Source organism: Gymnogyps californianus, chromosome 3, assembly GCF_018139145.2.
Source record: "Gymnogyps californianus isolate 813 chromosome 3, ASM1813914v2, whole genome shotgun sequence".
Lineage (NCBI taxonomy): Eukaryota > Metazoa > Chordata > Aves > Accipitriformes > Cathartidae > Gymnogyps > Gymnogyps californianus.
Window position 1 is genome coordinate 89473389 of NC_059473.1, and position 17442 is coordinate 89490830.

Consider the following 17442-nt stretch of genomic DNA (forward strand, 5'->3'; position numbering starts at 1 on the left):
CCACGTCTGGGCCACCCCACAGGCTTCTGTTCCTCCACGCAGCTACCTGATGTGTGCTGTGTGCCAGCGTGGAGCTATGCCTGTGTTTAGGTCCTGGGAAGAGATTTAGAGGTCCCACGTGAACTACAACATAAAATGAGTTAGAGCCACTTCTCTTGTCCTCAGGACAAGTGATATGGTATGACTTGTATCTGTACAGCTCAATTCTCTGATTCCCCAAAACAGGCTGGCTCTTCCATACTGCCTGCTGGGACCAGTCTGTGCCTGGGTCCTGGTGGCAACAGTGCTACTTGGCACTACCCAAAAATCTGCTGGGAAACGTCCTAGTGGTTATCAGTATTGGATGATCACACACTGGTGCCTGAGCTGGTGTATATATACTGCTCAGTATATTACAATGAAGGGAGCCACAAGGTCCCAGAGGAGGAGGTCCCATCACCAACTTGTGCTATGGGTTGCACCATGGGATGATGTTCCTGGGCCAGAGCTTGCACCTCTGTCATTCTGTTGAGCTGTGGAGTGGACGCAGGGGCCTGAAGAGGGGAGACTGGGAGGAAGAGAGAGCTCTGCTGTCCCCACAGCTCCTCAGAAATTGCCACATCCAAAAATGCAACATTTAATGGCCTTAGTGTCATTTTTGTGGATGATCTGCTGTTGGGAAAAAATCCAGCAGCATCACCCGTTGTTACCATGACAGTATTGTCCACTTTGAGTTTTACAGCTCCAGGTGTATACCTTCTTCCCATGTACCCTTCTTCTGGCATGGATGCACAAAGTGAATAACGAGTGCTGCCTCTCACTTTCTCCTCCTCTAAATTGTGCGGATAGCTCTTACCTGAATAAGGCAGCTGTTACTCTCTGACATTAGATAGTCACAGAGAATTGCCAGTGATCTCTAGGATCAGCATACTGATGCTCTTGAGACATACTCAGTTAAGTAGCTCTAACGCCCTCTCAGAAGAGAGATTAAACAGATGTAACTCAGCTTCCACAGTGGTAGATATTTAAAGGGATGTGTGAAATACTTCAGCATCCTTGCAACTAATGTGCTTTCTTTGGCTTTCTTGTTACAATTTAGGGACGTGGCATTTTTGCCAGTGGAAGTCCTTTTGATCCTGTCACTCTTCCAAGCGGACAAACTCTCTATCCTGGACAGGGTAACAATTCCTATGTGTTCCCAGGAGTTGCCCTTGGCGTTATTTCATGTGGATTGAAACATATTGGCGAGGACGTGTTCCTCACAACTGCTGAGGTATTGTATTAAAAATTATTTAAATTCCTTAATTTAGTAACTTGGACAATTAAACAGAAATAGCTAAACATTATCTTTTAAATTGGAAAAATAGTGCTTTCTGTATAAGGTCTTTATTTGCAAGGTATGTTGTTTTTTATAAATTCTATTTGAACAAGTTATTTTTAAAAAGTTAATACTTGGTCCAAAGGTCATCTGACATAAACTTCACCTTCTGTTGGCAAGGAAAAAAGAGAAAGACTTCTGTACTGTATTATCACAGGTGAATGCACATATGTACAGTTTGCGTACACGTACACATAGGTTTGATTTTAGATTGAAAGGAGCTATATTTTGATGTTGGTAGCTTTGGGGTGACTTTTGTGGGTGTTTGGCTTGCAAAAATTACTTGAATTTCTTTTAGCTTTTTAGCTTTTTGCTATCTTTGAGTAGACGTGTTGGCAGCATTTTTCATGGACCTCCCTTGTCAACAGCTGGTGAAAGTGCTCCATTGCCTTGTGGTTCCTTGCACCATAGTTTGACACAATTGCCATGTTATTCTTCCCATTTTCTTTCTTATCCTTTTCTGCATTGGTTCTTGTCTTTCTTCAGGCAATTTTTTATGATCTTTGTTCTGATGTTATCCAACATCTGATCTCTCCTCCTTTATCTCCACTCAGTGGGCAAGAGATGAACAGAGAGCAAACACTTTTGGTTCTAGGAGTCATTCACCACCTACTTCCAGTGATTGTTCAAAATCTGACATCCGCTGTCTTACAGTAGGATGTCATAAATGCACAAGATTGTATCTTCAACACGTATGGGAGAAGAATCTGGCCTTTATTATTTTAGAATCCCTTATTCAAACAAAATAAATTACCAGCAGTGGTTGAAATCAAATGCCTACCACAATTTTTTAATTTTTTTTTTTTTTTTTTACAAAACAATAAGTCAATCTTTCCATAGCTGTTTCTCACTTAAGAAAATTGTAACTTTCTGTGCTTTTCTGGGTCCAGCATCTTTGCTCCTCATCCAGTATAGCGTCATAGCACCCTTACCACTCCTTCCTGTGACCCTTTCCATCTCACCTCCTTCCCGCCCTGTCCTGGAGTTCCTGTCTCCTCCGTTGCCTCTGTTGGTTCTGCTCTTGGCTGGCATCAAGAGCAACGTAATGAGCCTCACAGGACTCAGCTTCCTTCTATTGAGTGATGTGATATCCAGTGATGCTCAAGCTTCTGGCTACTCTGCTCCTAGGAACGTGCTTCCAAGCTCATCCTGCTCAGAGAGAGCCCAGGCTCAGCCCAGACAGTGATTAGAGAGCCCTAAGCAGTGCATGATGGTCTGACCACGTCCATGCAAAGTCATTAAAAGCCTGATGCTTTTGGTTTTTTTTTTTTTTTAAAGGGTATGGAAATAAGGAAGAAGGCTAGCCTCAGTTTACCAAGTTAACTCTAATTAGCCTAGATGCACTTCAGTGGTCATTTCTACCCAGTCCAGTTCATATAAATTACAATCCACAGAACTTCATGAAAGTGCAGTGTCCTCATCTTCAAAGAAGCTGTGTAAGCACGCTTGGAAATACGTGGGTAGTGTAGGTAGCACACAGAGGAAGCCTCAAAGCAATGCAATTAGCAACTATTATGGAACAATTAAAAAAAAAAAAAAAGAGAAGAAAAAAAAGTAGCCCCAATTAGCAGAAGTGAGAATGCCTGACTTGACTCTTGCAGCTTCTCTAAGGGATATTGCATTCGAGGATTCTTGCTCCTTGTGTCCTCTTCATGGATTAAAGGGAAGAAAATGGCCCTTTACTATCACTCGGAGGCAACTGATAGGCAACGTGATCCTATGATTGGCAGTGTGTGATATGAAGCTTTCTTAAAGGATGAGCACTTGCACACTGCCCTTGCTGGATTTCTGAAGGTTTTTTTTAAGGTGCGTACTATGGCATCTTTAAAAAAGTTTGCCAGCAGCTTGCCCTCTATAAGAAAGATATTCACAATTTCCATCTTTAAAATTAGTAAAAGCCCAGACTGTCTCCACTGGCTTTAACCATCTTAGGAGGGCAATGATCCATCTTGTAAGTCCTTGGTTAATTATATCCTCCCTTTAAATCCCTCCCTGTAATTTCAGTTGGATACGGTGATCCTCGCTTGCTGGTCTAAACTGCTGTGTTACACAGTTGCCTTATTTCATTCTAGAAGTTGCTTCATTTTGGTTTGGGTGAAATGGTTCCTATATATAGAGTGCTGATGGATGAAAGGTGACACATATGTGGATTGAACGATGTTTCCAGTGGCAGTCTACTAAGTCAGGAAAAAATCTGTTCTGAACAAAGAAACTTAACTGAACAAAGAAATGTAACAGGGAAGTAAAATGGTATCAGAAATTGCAAGGAAGCTTTTAAATTCTCTCTTGAAGTAGAGGTTCTCTCCTGACTCTTCTTTTTTGGTAAAGGTTTTGCTACATAATTTCCATCCTCTAGTAAAATCCCTAGAAAAATTTGACATGTAAAAATGTATTTTTTTTTTTTCTTGCATAGAAAGCCTCTATTGGCGGCAAGATGAGTGGATAGCTGCTTGCCTTACGGCTGGAGCTAAGAGCAGTCACATCTGGTCTCCCTGCTTGTGTGAGAGGCAGTGTGTGACTGGGGCTCGGGTGAGCTACAGCCAGGTACTGAGCGAGGTGATAACTGGTGGATTTCAGAGGAGTCTTTGCCAGAAGAGGTGTGAGGGGTGTGAAGGCCAGGAGGGCTGCGTAGGCCCTTAGATGAAATTACAGTACAAAGCAAAGGCAAAAGTGCTTTTTTCTTTTCTTTTCTTGGCTTTTTTGATGGAAGGATAAAATCAAAATAGTTTCATGTGGGTTTTAGAATAGTGGTTAGTATTCTCCATTTGAAATGGAAGGACCCAAGATGCTGCAAACTTTAAAGCACCAAAACCACGCATTTTAGACAGAGGGACCTTCTTAGATTATAGTGGTAGCTTACCTGAAAAAAAAAGTATAAAAAATAAGCAGACCAGGCTGCATGCCTGCACCTCCTGTCTTCTTGCTTTGCCACCTCTCCAATTAAATCTGATAAAAGTCACAAACAGCTTATTGTAACTACCACAAATTCTACTCTCAGTGTTCTTTTCTTCCTGCCAAGTAAAATAGAATGTAACTTTGATTTTGGACAATAAATCTAAGGTACTGTAAGCTGTAATATTTCTTAATTGCAGGCAATTGCTCTGTGATGACAAGGGACATTACCTATTCTTCTAAGTCCTACCAAACACAACAAAAGGGACAGAGAATTATGAACTAATGAAATATTCTTGGCATGTGTGACCTACAGTTAAGTCACTCCAGAAATAGTCCTGTTAAATCCTTTCAATTTAGAGAATATGTCCTCCAAAAGCCAAGATGCCCCCACTTGCTTTATGCCATTTGTCCTGTCTTGGCTGCCTTTCATTTAGGTTCTGCAATAAGGCTTAGCGAATTTCTCTATTAAAAACTTGAGTTAATTAAAATTTAAAACATGAAAATAGCCATACTAGGTTGGACCTAAGATCCAAACAGTTCCGTATCTTCCTGTGAAAGTAATCAGTAGCAGAAGCTGAGGAAAAGAGGATAAATAATGGGAAAATACAGAGTGATCGTTCTGCTGAAATAGCTTCTCAGCTTCTGGCAGCCTGTACTATATGGCCTTCCTGCGCTGGAAGTTTTATCCCTGTATGGATTTCTCTTTCATAAATGAGCCTAGTGGCTTTTTAAACAGGTTTATACATTTGAACATCTTTTGGCAATTAGTGTCACAACTTAATTATGAGTTCTGTGGAAAAAAAAGCTCTCCTCTTATGATTTCCTGCTGTCTGATGATTTAGATTCTCTATAGTGCCATGAGAAATGAAGTTCACTTCATTCACACTGAAGTTCACCTTCAGTTGTCTTTTGTACTTTCTTTCAGTCTTCTCTTTTTTTCTCCCAAGTCTATTTTATTATTTTTTGTCTCCTTGCACAAAAAATAACCTTCTGATCATCGTTGTTATGCTTTATACCCCTCATGATTCTATCCCATTCTTGTTTGAAGTAGGTGGAGCAAAAATGCACTGTTCAAAGCAGTGTTACATTGTGGATTTATACATTGGTATAATTACATTTTCTGTGTCACCTCTTATTTTCTTAATAATTCCAAATGTTTATTCATCATTTTTCCCCCTGCCAGTGAACTGATGTTCTCAAGGAGCGTTTTTCAGAGACCACATGAAGGTGTCATTCTTTTTGAAAATGCTTGTTTCTGTGTTTTTGCATAGTTTTTAATGCTGTTACAGGAGTATGTCAGAAGGAATAGAATGGCATCTATATATTTAAGCTTGCCACCTCTCCTACTTCGAGCACTGCCCAAATGTTTTGTGGCTGGCTTTCTGTCAACCCCATCACAAAACAGAAGTACTCTACTCCTCAACCTTTTTTTTTTTTTCAGTGATGCGTTACACTAACAGCAACTTGCTGTTGATTTCTTCAGATTTCATCTTTCCTGCAGAGCCCCCTTAAACTGTTAACAGCGGAAATCTCATGTTGTAAGCTCCTCTTTACACATTCAGATGCACATCTTGTTTTATCAAAGGGCTGCCTATCATTTTTAAAGAACCTAGTTGCTATTACGGAAAGCAAAAACTAGATTTTACATTGTCTTAGCTCCCCCTAGTGGGTTTTCATCTCTGCTGTATTTCTGAATATCAGATTAAAATGTAAACAAATAATTTTCCTTTATTCATTATATTCAACAAGAGTATAATCTCTTGTTGCTCTTGTTAGCATTTCCACGCCGAATGGAAAAACTTACTACACCTACCAGCATGCTGGGTAGATTAAGAAGAGAACATCGTTTCTCTTTGAACCTGGAGTTACTATAGTGTTTGCTCTTTAATTCAAACTGTTTACCTACTTCTGCCAGAAAGGATGAATTGGTGGTAGCCAGGCATCTCTTCTGATGCAGTCCTAGTTGTTTGCAAGCAACATACACAAGGTCCTATTTCCCACATGCAACAGGAACTGTAGGAAGTAGTTTGTGCTCTGTTTCAAGTATCTTCCTAGTATGTTCCCTCAAAAGCGGACTTCTTGCTTTCTCTTTGGGCCATGTTATCAGTTTAATTTCACAGTGTTTCCTGGACTTTCCTGGCGTTTTCAGAATCTCTTGATGGGTCATACATGGCTCCACCAGACGCTATCCAGACCAGAGTTTTCCTCCCATCCACAGAGTACCCCTACAGGTCACATCACGCAGTAGTATCCCCGCACTCCTGGATCAGTCAGTGATTTGGTTCTAACCTTTTGTTATCTAAGCTGTAATTGCACAAAAACGTATCATTTCTCCTGATGGGAGCACTAAGGGTGCCTCTACATTACTCTTCCATTTTGCATCAGAATGGTCTGCTGGAGCACATCTCCCTGGTGTCCCTGCATACTCTACCTTGGTCCACAGTGTGGCATGGTCTTGGGAGGAGAGGAGGACTGGTTTCTTTTTGGATGAAACTAAACAGAAGGATACACTCCAGGAGCAAGCCTAATGTACTAAATATCAATGGAAACTGCTTACAAACTGTAACAGATTTAAGAAGTATGAGCTTGCGCTGTACAAAGAACCTCCTTTCCTTGTGACTGTTACATGTTCCCAGCTGTTCAAAGGGCAAGTGACATCCCCTCCCCAGAGTCATTTCCTTTCTGTCCCAAAGCAAGATAGTCAGAGAAATTTGAAATTCGGATTCTGCTGATGCAAATCTCTCTTAATGTTTTTTAATAATTTGTTTTGAGAATTGTAGTAGAGAACGGTATGAAAAACTGCATGAAGTCAGACCATTTTTAATATATGAATTTTGTGCTTAGTTTGCTTACAAGATATTTAGATTTGGTTCTAACTAGCAGCTCCCTAGAAGGTACAAAGGTGGGGAGTTAAAGAAATTAAACCTTCAAGTCCACCAAAGAGATTACAAAGGAGAAGACAGGTCAGTGAACTGGCATCAGCTGATTCTCAGGCTCAGCAAATCCCCATCTGGATCACCCCGAAAGGCTATTTTCTATTTCAGATCCCCAAATGACAAGCAAATTTTAGCTGATGATAGCAGAAACATCATTAGACCCAAAGGCAGCCCCAGGACCCTTTGCTTCTTAAAAGTTATCTGTTGCAGGAATGGAGGAAGTTCCTGAAGTAAGCCCATAAGCAGACAGTGCAAGCAGTGTCTCTCCTCACTCTGTGGAGAATGTCCTCACACCTCATGGTAATAGAAGGTTTTTCATATGGCCAATGAGTAAACAGTACAAAACAACTTCTCCAGCTTGCTGTGCTTTCCTGATCTGCTCCTTGCTGGAGATGACAACAGTACATTGCCAGTCTTGCTAGGAAGACCAAGCAAGAATATTCAGGCCATAGGGGAGATGCTCCTCTCAGACGTGCATCTGAACTACTGTATCATTCCTTGTTTCCCCTGGTCAGGCTGGTGAAAAATCAAGCAAAGAGCAAAATAATTTCTTTAGTTACTTTGTACGGTTGAGGTGACAGACCCACTGCAGCCTTCAAGTGGACTGGACAGACTTTTTCTAGCAGCACTGTTTTTTCTGTCCCAGCAAACCAGAATTTAGCATTAGACCTTCTATTTCTAAATCTGACTGCAGTGACCAGCAGGGCTTTAAAAGACCCTGGATAATCTTACTTTTATTTTACTTTGTTCTGCAGTTGACCATACTTACTTTTCTGATCTCAGACGGGCTAGGTGTGTGAGTTGGACACACAACAAAGCTGCTCAGCCGCCAGTAATTTTATTCAAAGCATTTTACACTTACGGGTTTCAGCTCTGTTCTCTGCACAGGATGACTTGACAACTGTCAGAATAACAGGTGCTTCTTTAATTTTAGAAGTCTTTGACCCAACTACAATTGATGGCTGGAATTTATATCTCACAGTGAACTATTTGCTAGTTTATGCGTGTCATGGACTTATTCAAGACTTCAATAAAGTCTTATTGTCTGAGTGAGAAAAGGGCATAACTCCCTAAATTTCTAGCTCTTGTGTAGCTACTCCTAATGATAAGGCTGGTTGTAAAAAACACTGCCTAGGTGGATTAAGCAGTATCTGCGTGATTTGCCAGAGCGGAACCATTTCTTTGCTTAAGACTGGATCACTGTCTTGTAAAGCTACAGCTGCATCTGCATTTCAAGTTAAACATGTCTGCTTTATTTCTAGGTAATAGCTCAGCAAGTTTCAGAGGAGAATTTACAGGAAGGTCGTCTGTACCCTCCGTTAGTCACTATTCAGCACGTGTCGCTGAAAATTGCTGTGAGGGTAAGTCATTTCAGTCTTTTGTGGCTTCTGTTCTTCCCATGCTCTCTACATAACTGAGCGTTCGATTTGATCAAGTAACACACCTTCACACAAGTTGAAGTTGGTTTACATCAATCAATCTTGGACAAGTAGCAGTTTCAAAATTAAATTGATAAATGTAAATGTAATCCAAATGCAAGAAGGAAAGATACAGAACTATAGCAAGTGTTTATGTCTGTAGAGCCCAAACTGTACTGTCCACCAGTTAGGAGCAGGTCCCCAGGCTTACAGTCACGCGAGCTGCACAGCTGAAGGCTTTTGGCCCTTCGTGAGTATCAGTTGCCCGTCAAGAGAGTAAATGTCACCCTGTGTCCCGGCACTATTCCCTTTTGTTCCCGTCCTTACTCTGGCCTATCAAAATAACTAACTACAGGGGATGCTTTTTGTTTATGGCTCAGGTTTGGGTCAGGGGTTGTTCGGTTGGTTGGTTTTTACTGGCAAATACAGAGCTGATGCAGATGGATTTTCAGTAGCTGACCTAAACCTGCAGTTTCCCAAGAAATTTGGCTGCCCTGGAGAGAAGAAGAGGAAGCTTTCAAATAATGTGTTTATGCCAGTTCTTCCCTTGTTCTGTTTTTTAGGGGTTTTTTTTCAGCATTTTAGGAGGTTATTTTGCTGGTCTTCTGTGACCTTTTTTGCTCCCATTATTGTTTTCTCTCTTGGTCACCTTACTGTGAATAATTCCACTTATTGCATATTCTTTTGAAAGAATAACAAGGAGCCCTCATGCATGAAACAGTTCCCCTAGCTTCACTCATTCTGTATATTTTAAAAAAAAAAATCCTTCCCACAGTTCACGTCTTCTTAGGCAAGTAATAACTCTGTTCTATAGATGTCAAAATGTTACCTAGATTCCTCAGGCAAAATCAAACTGCCTCTGTGTGTGGCAGAAACACGGTGATAGAAATTCCTCCTCTACTTGTGCGTGTTATATAAAATACAAAAAAGGAAAATGTTACCAAACGACTCTTTCTGCCTGATCTCTGTTGAAACTTTATTCCTGTGAATACCTATTCTGGCTCATACAGCCCAAGAGGTTTAGCGATGGCCTCTGCCTTTTCCAGGGGAGGAATACTCTGAAAATTTTTTGGAATACCAAACGTGGGGTATAAATTCAGACCTTATTCAACTGTGATAATTATGCGCACAGACCTGGAGACGAACTCTTACATAAAGACCCAAAGTGCTTCTCAGTCAAATCAGGTTGGGCTTCAGGTTAATCCTAGGAAGGAAGTCTAAATACGGTAACTTGGGGTCTCAGCTTCTCGCCAAGCTAAAACATTTATGTTTTAAAGAGAGCGCTAAGGAGAGTAGGAGGGAGACCATCTTCCTTTTATTCAAAGTAGGAGCGTTTGTCTGTTTGCCAAATCCAGTTTGAAGCAGATCTTTCCAGAGAGTGCTGCTGCATAAAACCAGTCTGTCAAACTTTTTGTTTCATAGATGAATGTCCAGTCTAAAGATACGCATTTCTCAAGTAGGTGTTCTTCAGACGTTAGAGGCTACTTTGATGTGTTGAGTGGGCTCCAACCCCTTCTAAACTTCATTTTTGTTGCAGCTATACTTGTGATGCATAACTGATTCACTTAGGTAGGGTCTGGGTGAGCAAAAAGCAAGCAAATATTCGTATTTCCCCCAGCCATCTCTGGAATGAAACCTGTGCACTGTGTAGGACTAATTTTTTCTCGTGAGTTTACCTTTAAGAAATATATTATCAAACTATGGCAAATAATAAACTTCTCTAATATGCAGGGAACATGGAGGCTTTGAACAAATCATACTTCTCTTACAATGCTTCAGAGAAGATGGTAAACCAGGGTAACCTGGTGATGGAAAAGCAGAAATTGTACCTCCATGCTTGGAGTTTGTGGAATATTTTATCCACCGCTGCACAATAAAAGCTAAGATATTACTGGATGAGGAGGAGCACTGTATTTGTAACAGCAAAGACACGTAATCCTGTTCAAAAGTAACATGAGTCAGACTCACTTAAATGCAAACATCAGCCTGTTCCTAGTCTTATTCGCTGTATACTAGCCCGGATCCAGTGTGAATATAGGTGACTGTCAGCACCAGAGCAGATGAAGTCTTATCTTGATTTTTAACTAATTCCTACTTTTAAATCCTGTTAAATCTACTCAAATAGTTTATCAGCACTAATTAGGACTTTAATGCATCTTTCTAGATTGCAGAAGAAGCCTACAGGAATAACACTGCCTCCACCTACCCTCAGCCCAAGGATCTAGAAGCCTTCATCCGCTCTCAGGTTTACAGTACCAATTATACCAGCTTTGTGGCTGACTCCTATACCTGGCCCGAAGAAGCCATGAAAGTGAAACTGTAAATATTTAATGAAGAATGAACAAACTAGCAGCAGTTAAAAAGCATTAAAATATTCAGAATATTTCTGCCTAGGAAGCCTAAGAATAGCTAATTTTTTAAGATGCAGAAAACTTTTTCTAAATTGTAATATTTGGTTAGAAACTCAGATCAAGAAATCATATTAATTGCACATCAGAAAATAAAAATTAATCTGAGAACTATATTTGTGTTGTTTGGTTATTTTGATAGTTATTTTAATTGAGGTGATATCCTACACTATAGTTTGGCAGATCTTTTTGTTATTGAAATAAGTGGTTGTATCTTGAGTTGAGAGTTTTGTCACAAATGTCAATGAGAACTTAAGCAGACAAATGGTACCATGGAAAATTAAGAAATGCATATGATGACTATTTAATCCATTACAGGTCACAATGTAATTTGCATAAATTGTCCAGCTATTATTTAAAAAAAAAAACCCAAAACTTTAAACAACAGTAAGGTTAGAATATTTTCCTCCAAAGAAAAGTCTTATTGGTCACTCCTGTGTGGAGTAATGAAAATTTTCTAACAAGAACTGAACCTGCAGAACCTTTTGTTCACATTTCATTAGAATATTTTCACATTATTTAGCTAAGCTAAAGTCCTGTAAATGATCAAAGATTTCATGCCCCCGCCAAGATAACTGCTGTTCTGATACGCTGCAATTGTTTGGCCTAAAGTTCATGGAAGTGCTTGGACTCTATGTTCTTGACAAAAAGGGAGTATCAAAATGTTATGAATAGGCTTCTTTTTGACTAAGTATTTTCTTACAAACATCAGTTATCTGGCTAGTGGTAGGGTTTTTATGTATTAAACCTAATGAAGTCCTGTAGTATTTGAGGCCAATGTATTTTTAAACACACATCATATGAGATAAAGTAGTATTCTTTGCAAAAAAACTCCCAAATCACCCAGCTGAGGTCTACTAAATGAATAATTATTATAGGGAAGAGAGTCCATCATTATGGGGGGAGCAAACACATTTTATTAATCCTTTGATATTTACTGATTATTTCTCTCACTTACTACTATTTGAATGATCTGGTTAGCTCAATTTCTTCAGTATGGTCTTTAAAATAGTTTTTACAACTTCATTGATAATTCAGAATGCTGAATATGTTCATCTACACACTAATTTCAACTAAAGATATATTCTTACTTTTTTTTTTTTACCCTTTCTCATCCGTCAACCAGTTATCAAAACTGATACCTGGCAGTGACCCTTATTCTACAAAAAAGCGATTCCCTCCGCAAACCTCACTGGAAGCATCCAGGGACACTACTCATGACCTGCATTATTCTGGATTCATAATTAGCATTTTCAGAAATAAAAGTCATGAGTGTGGTTTTCCTTAGGAGGATACACGATTGGATTGTACTATCAGTGGTTTCCCCCTTTAGAAAAAATGAACACAGCAAGCTTGTGCGCAGAATAAAGCTTTAGACAGCTCCAACTCCAAATTGTTTGACCATCCTCCTGCACAGACTTTCTGACCTACACCAGTGTTGCCTTTCCCATTTCCTTCTGGTTGAAATCTCATGGATAAGGCCGATTCCTAAACCGGTTTGTTTTGCTACTTTAAAGGAAAAAGTTGATCATTTGGCAACTTCCCAACAGGACTGAATGCAAATTGTTTTATTCTTTTTGAGTCACGATCGTGTGGAATGTGCGCTCATACGTCAATGTTCTAAAAAAACCCCAAAGAATTATTAGTTGTTACAGAACTACCACTCCAAGAAAAATGTAATATACTTTCTGGACAGTTCTGGAAACAAAGTGTACTTGAACACTTTTTCTACTATCATGCTATAGAAATTATCTCTACAAAACCAAAAATTAACTTCGTTTGTCCAGCCCCTCAGCTCTGCCACAGCTGCAGACTGTGCAGGTCCTGAGTTCACAAAGAGGAGAGGCACTTTCTCCCTCATTGCATAATGGGAACACATAAACATTTTTTGCCTTACTGTGCTTTTGGCCAAAGTTATGATCATACAAACTATATACTTACCACAGTGAAGGAATGTATGTTAATCATCATTCTGAGCAACCAGAAATACTGCCATCCTCTGTATTTCAACATATTGCTATTATGAGAAAAGTACTAAAACACTTCCTTGTGTTTTATTTGAAATAAAATAATATGTTATTTTTGTAGTTGCCAGGTGAGTGTACTGAAACACAGTCTTTAAGTAGCTGCTGTCAAAATGGCCTCGTTTTTAGATTCAAACAGCCAAACCTCTACACCTCAACAGCAAGTCTGCTTTTATTGCTCAGTACCAATTTTCATATTACGGTGCTCAATGACAAAGTGGACGGCAGTAAGCTGGTGGTCCTTTAAGGCACAGCTACTGGGGACTTTTCTGTAGCATTCTTCATCTACGTATTATATTGATGACACTTAAATATGATAATCCATTATAAATTGGAAGACTGAATTGCAACTCACCATCTAAATGCACACTCAGCACACTACCCCGTAGGAAAGCGCTGCCCGATGAGCCATTAATGTCACTTCCTGTTACAAGCTGCTGTCTCCCAGTAATAATCTGACATAGAAAAGATTGGTAAAGTTATATGTATTTTTATTTAATATGTAACATATATATAGTTTTTTCATTTTTCCATATTTTACATGTATTTCCTTATGCAGGGGAAAAACAGAGGAAACACTAAACTTTGTCTCATCTTACACGTTTTCATTTCCAAGGTGCTTGGCCTAATAATGTAAATATAACATGCCATGAGTTGAGTGGCTGAAAAATTACTATTAACATAACCAGACTGTAATGAGATGATAGGAAAAGGATTGCAGAAATGGTGGTATTGGCAATATAACTGTATAGGTACTACCCAAAGCATACAAGGGATGGGGTGATGTGGGCTTCTTTCTCCTTCCCCTTGCCCTTTATTTAAAAGCAAAACTTGGTCCTGTGGTTGGACACAAGCCTTTGCATTTCATGGGCTGGTTGAATGAAGTGAGAGCAGATGCTTTGTGAAGCAGTAAAAGACACTGCATGCACTAAAAGTCATGAATGTAGCGGTGCGATTTCCTTGAGCTGGGTGTGCTTTTGTATTGGACACCACATTATTCTGTGACTGCAGCCACTTTGGTATCCCACAACTGTATGTAGAAGTTAACTACAGGTCTGCACCGCAGCTTAGTAACACACAGCACAGTACAGATGAGGGGACAGAAGCGTTCAGGATACTACAGTGTGGGATGTTTATCACCTTGCAAGTACTTTGAGGTGTGGCTCATAGTGACAAATGCCAATTTTAGGGTCTCAGAAAATAAGTAAACACCTCTCAAAAATATGTGGCAATTCAGAACAGAGGCTAAGATTAACTACTTGAACCATTCTTCTCGTATGTTAAACAGTTTCCCTTTTCACAGTAGCTATAAGGCACAACATTTCAATGTTAGCGTCATCTCTTGCTGTCCAAAATTAGAACTCCTTACACAGTTTCTCTTATTTGTCTGAAAGTTTGCCTTCGACACCAAATAAAATCTGAAAAACGTGTCCACTTTGATGTTGTTTCAGGAATTCTAGGAACTGGCCAAGATCCATGTGATAGTCATTCCTTAGGCCATAATCACCATGTGCCTGAAACTGCAGGTCTTCAAAAGCACGAAAGAGACGAACATTATCGATGCCTCCCTCTGTTTCTATATTCTCCACATGCTTGCATGAAATATGCTTCCAGTTGGGATACCTAATAACACGCCAGAACTCTTCACAGTTTTCTCGGAGTCCCTCCACACAGATCACACCAGGTTTCCCTGTTAGGCAGAAGCCAGTCAGATTTAACTTCTTTGCACAGTCAAAAATCTTTCTCCTCAATTCCTGCCTATATATATGATGGCTGTAGATCCACATGCGATGCAATGTTTCTTTAACTACGACTTCTTCTGAAGCACTTTCAGGAGAGATCTTACTGTTTTCCAGGTAAGGCAGGCTGTTGTCTTTCACCCACTGCACAGCTTCATATATACACAGTTCACCTGAATCCAAAGAGCTGATGTGAGAAGCGAGACCAGTGTTGAGCTGCAACTGTTGCTGTCTGTGCAGTGCATCTGATCTTGCAAAAAGCTGAGGAGCTACGTGAGGATACATATGAGGCAGCAGTACCTGCAATTCCACTTTTACCTTAAAAACAGAACACACACACAAAAAGAAAGTGAATTCTGCAGCTACTGAAAGACATGCTAGATTCTTCTTCCCTGTCAAAGGCAGATTATGAGGAGATGTAATTAAGATTGCAACATCCTAAAGACTGGAATTATTTCTGCTTTCCTTTTGTCCCCATAACCCATTCTTTTGTCCGCTCCTTTTCTTTTGTTGCACCGTGCTGTGACTTTCCCAACATATCTAATGTTATCAAGCCTGCTCTCTTCTGCTGTTTACAGAAATAATGCCGTGGCTTGAAAGAAGGTACACAGTTACCCTCTAGGGATATTTCTAGTGCATGTTCTCAGTATGTGCTCAGTGTTGCTACAGCGATAAACTACAGGTCTGTCAGAGTCAAGGGGCAAGTGGCTTTTGAGAATCTTGTCCCTTACCAAACGCACATCTGATCAATGAACTCAGCCCAGTCGCTGGATCTACCCCAGGAAAACAAGGCCAAGAGTTATATGAAACAGTGTTTATGATTGTACATATTGTATATAGAAGCGCATGGCAGAGGGGTTGGAACTAGATGATCTTTAAGGTCCTTCCAACCCAAACCATTCTGTGATTCCATGCATTATTAATATTTTAAGCAAGTATTCACCCTAACAGATGAAGCATTCTCAGGATTATAGGGGATAAAAAGATTTACATGCATTTTAGGCCAGGGAAACCTCTAGCTTATCTTGCCTGATCTCCTGCAAAGCCCGGGCTGTTGAATTTCTCTTCATTATTCCTACAGTGTCTTAAAATGGAGCACCTCAGTCCTTTGGAAACTGAACCCTGCCTCTGGTCCAAGAGGAGGAGAGGATTCATGTGTCCTCAGTTCTTGAGGCTCCTGTATACCCCTATACATTAGGGGACTTTCACTACAGTATACAATCATATGATTAGTCCTGCAGAGAGAAGCGAATTGTGAAATGACCAATTGTCTTTCCAAGTTCCTTGACAATCTGCCACGGAAAAAGAATTCTTCCTGCACAAGCCCTCCCTACACAGTTCATAAAACTTCCCTCTGAAGGCTGGTGACAGGGTGCATTTTAGAAAGATACCTAAGCTTGTACCTAAGTTTCCAAATAATCATGAGGCCACCTCGTTACCCAGTATATTGTTCTGTTTAACTATCCTTATGCTGAGGAAGATGGCTTCTAGGTTGAGTTTGTCTGTTCTCAATTTCCAGTCATTGCATTATTATACACTCAGACCTATGTTCTCTATGCAAGTATTTACATCACTCAGTTGTCATCTGTAACCTTTTCTTCAATCAGATAAAACTATTGGAACTCCTTATACTGTAAGTTTTGTTTCCCCGTTCATAGGCTTGTTTTGTTTTAGTGTTTGTGTGACTCTTCTTAATAGTATTCTGCCATTTGGGGCTATTTTTACATTACCGTATTCCAAATACAGATCAATGAATGTTAGTACACGTGGCAAGGGGTGGAAGAGAGAAATAATAGAGTGGTTTTGCTAGAATAACATAAAGTCCAACATATGTATTCCCATGCGGGGAGCGTTGCCTTTTTGTAACACACAACTGTGTAAACCAGTAAACTAACAACTCTCATATAAGCACAACCCTAGCTAAGCTCTCGTGAATGCTGTGCATGCCGCTGATGTCCGTTGTCTATTCCTATCTGTGATTCTGTTAGCCTTTCTTGCCCAAAGAAAGTTAAGACTCAAGTAAATAATAAAACCCAAGACTTTTTTGTTACTCTTGACTTTTGAAACAACAAACAGAAATTAGGTGATTTTTTTCCCTTTTTTCACGGCAGAGTTTTTAAGTGTGTGCACAAGGAGTAAAGAAAACAACACACATGAACACATCTACCTGGAAATTCTCACCTTTGCCTCCCCTACATCAATAGCGATTGAATATTCGAGCTGTGGGGGCAGAGCTCCATCAGCGTTTCTCAGGTAGCGCTGCACGCCGGGCACAGCATCCTCATCCAGATTTATTTCACCTTTTTTGGGAAACATTGAACGCAGCATTTCCACTTCCAGCAGCTGGAGCTCCAGGCATTCTTTTACTGTGACAGCCATTGCACTGCCTTCCACATACACCTGGAACAAGAGGCCTGGAGTCAAACCCCGGGGTTTAACACACAGTGAGGTTTAGCACCGCGCCGTGCAACCGAACAAGCCGGCCTCCGCCGGGAAACCCCACTCTTTTTTAAGGACAGAATTTGATTAAACATGGCCGGCTACAAAACGCTTACAAGTTAGTCCCTCACAGGCGCGCTCCACAGCCCAGCTGGAGAAGGGAAGGCGATGCGGCACCGCGGCCAGCGAGCAGCCACCGCCGCCAGCGCCGGGACACGCATGCGCG

General features: G+C 40.3%; 2 protein-coding genes across 2 annotated transcripts in view; one reads left to right on the top strand and one right to left on the bottom strand.

The window, feature by feature from the left end:
- The window catches only part of ME1 (malic enzyme 1), a 188230-nt gene extending 177111 nt beyond the window's left edge, over nucleotides 1–11119 (top strand). The window contains exons 12-14 of the mRNA XM_050893552.1: nucleotides 1079–1252; nucleotides 8451–8549; nucleotides 10771–11119. Of these exons, the coding sequence (XP_050749509.1) occupies nucleotides 1079–1252; nucleotides 8451–8549; nucleotides 10771–10929 (432 nt within the window). The 3' untranslated portion in view covers nucleotides 10930–11119. The remainder of the gene's footprint in view (nucleotides 1–1078; nucleotides 1253–8450; nucleotides 8550–10770) is intronic.
- Nucleotides 11120–13572: 2453 nt separating this feature from the next.
- On the bottom strand, nucleotides 13573–17437 carry RWDD2A (RWD domain containing 2A). The gene is made up of 3 exons (XM_050894371.1): nucleotides 17333–17437; nucleotides 16959–17177; nucleotides 13573–15095 (listed from the first exon to the last, which is right to left on the bottom strand). Exons 2-3 carry the CDS (start codon nucleotides 17154–17156, stop codon nucleotides 14418–14420), a joined length of 876 nt encoding a protein of 291 aa, XP_050750328.1. The 5' UTR covers nucleotides 17157–17177; nucleotides 17333–17437; the 3' UTR covers nucleotides 13573–14417.
- Nucleotides 17438–17442: the final 5 nt, after the last annotated feature.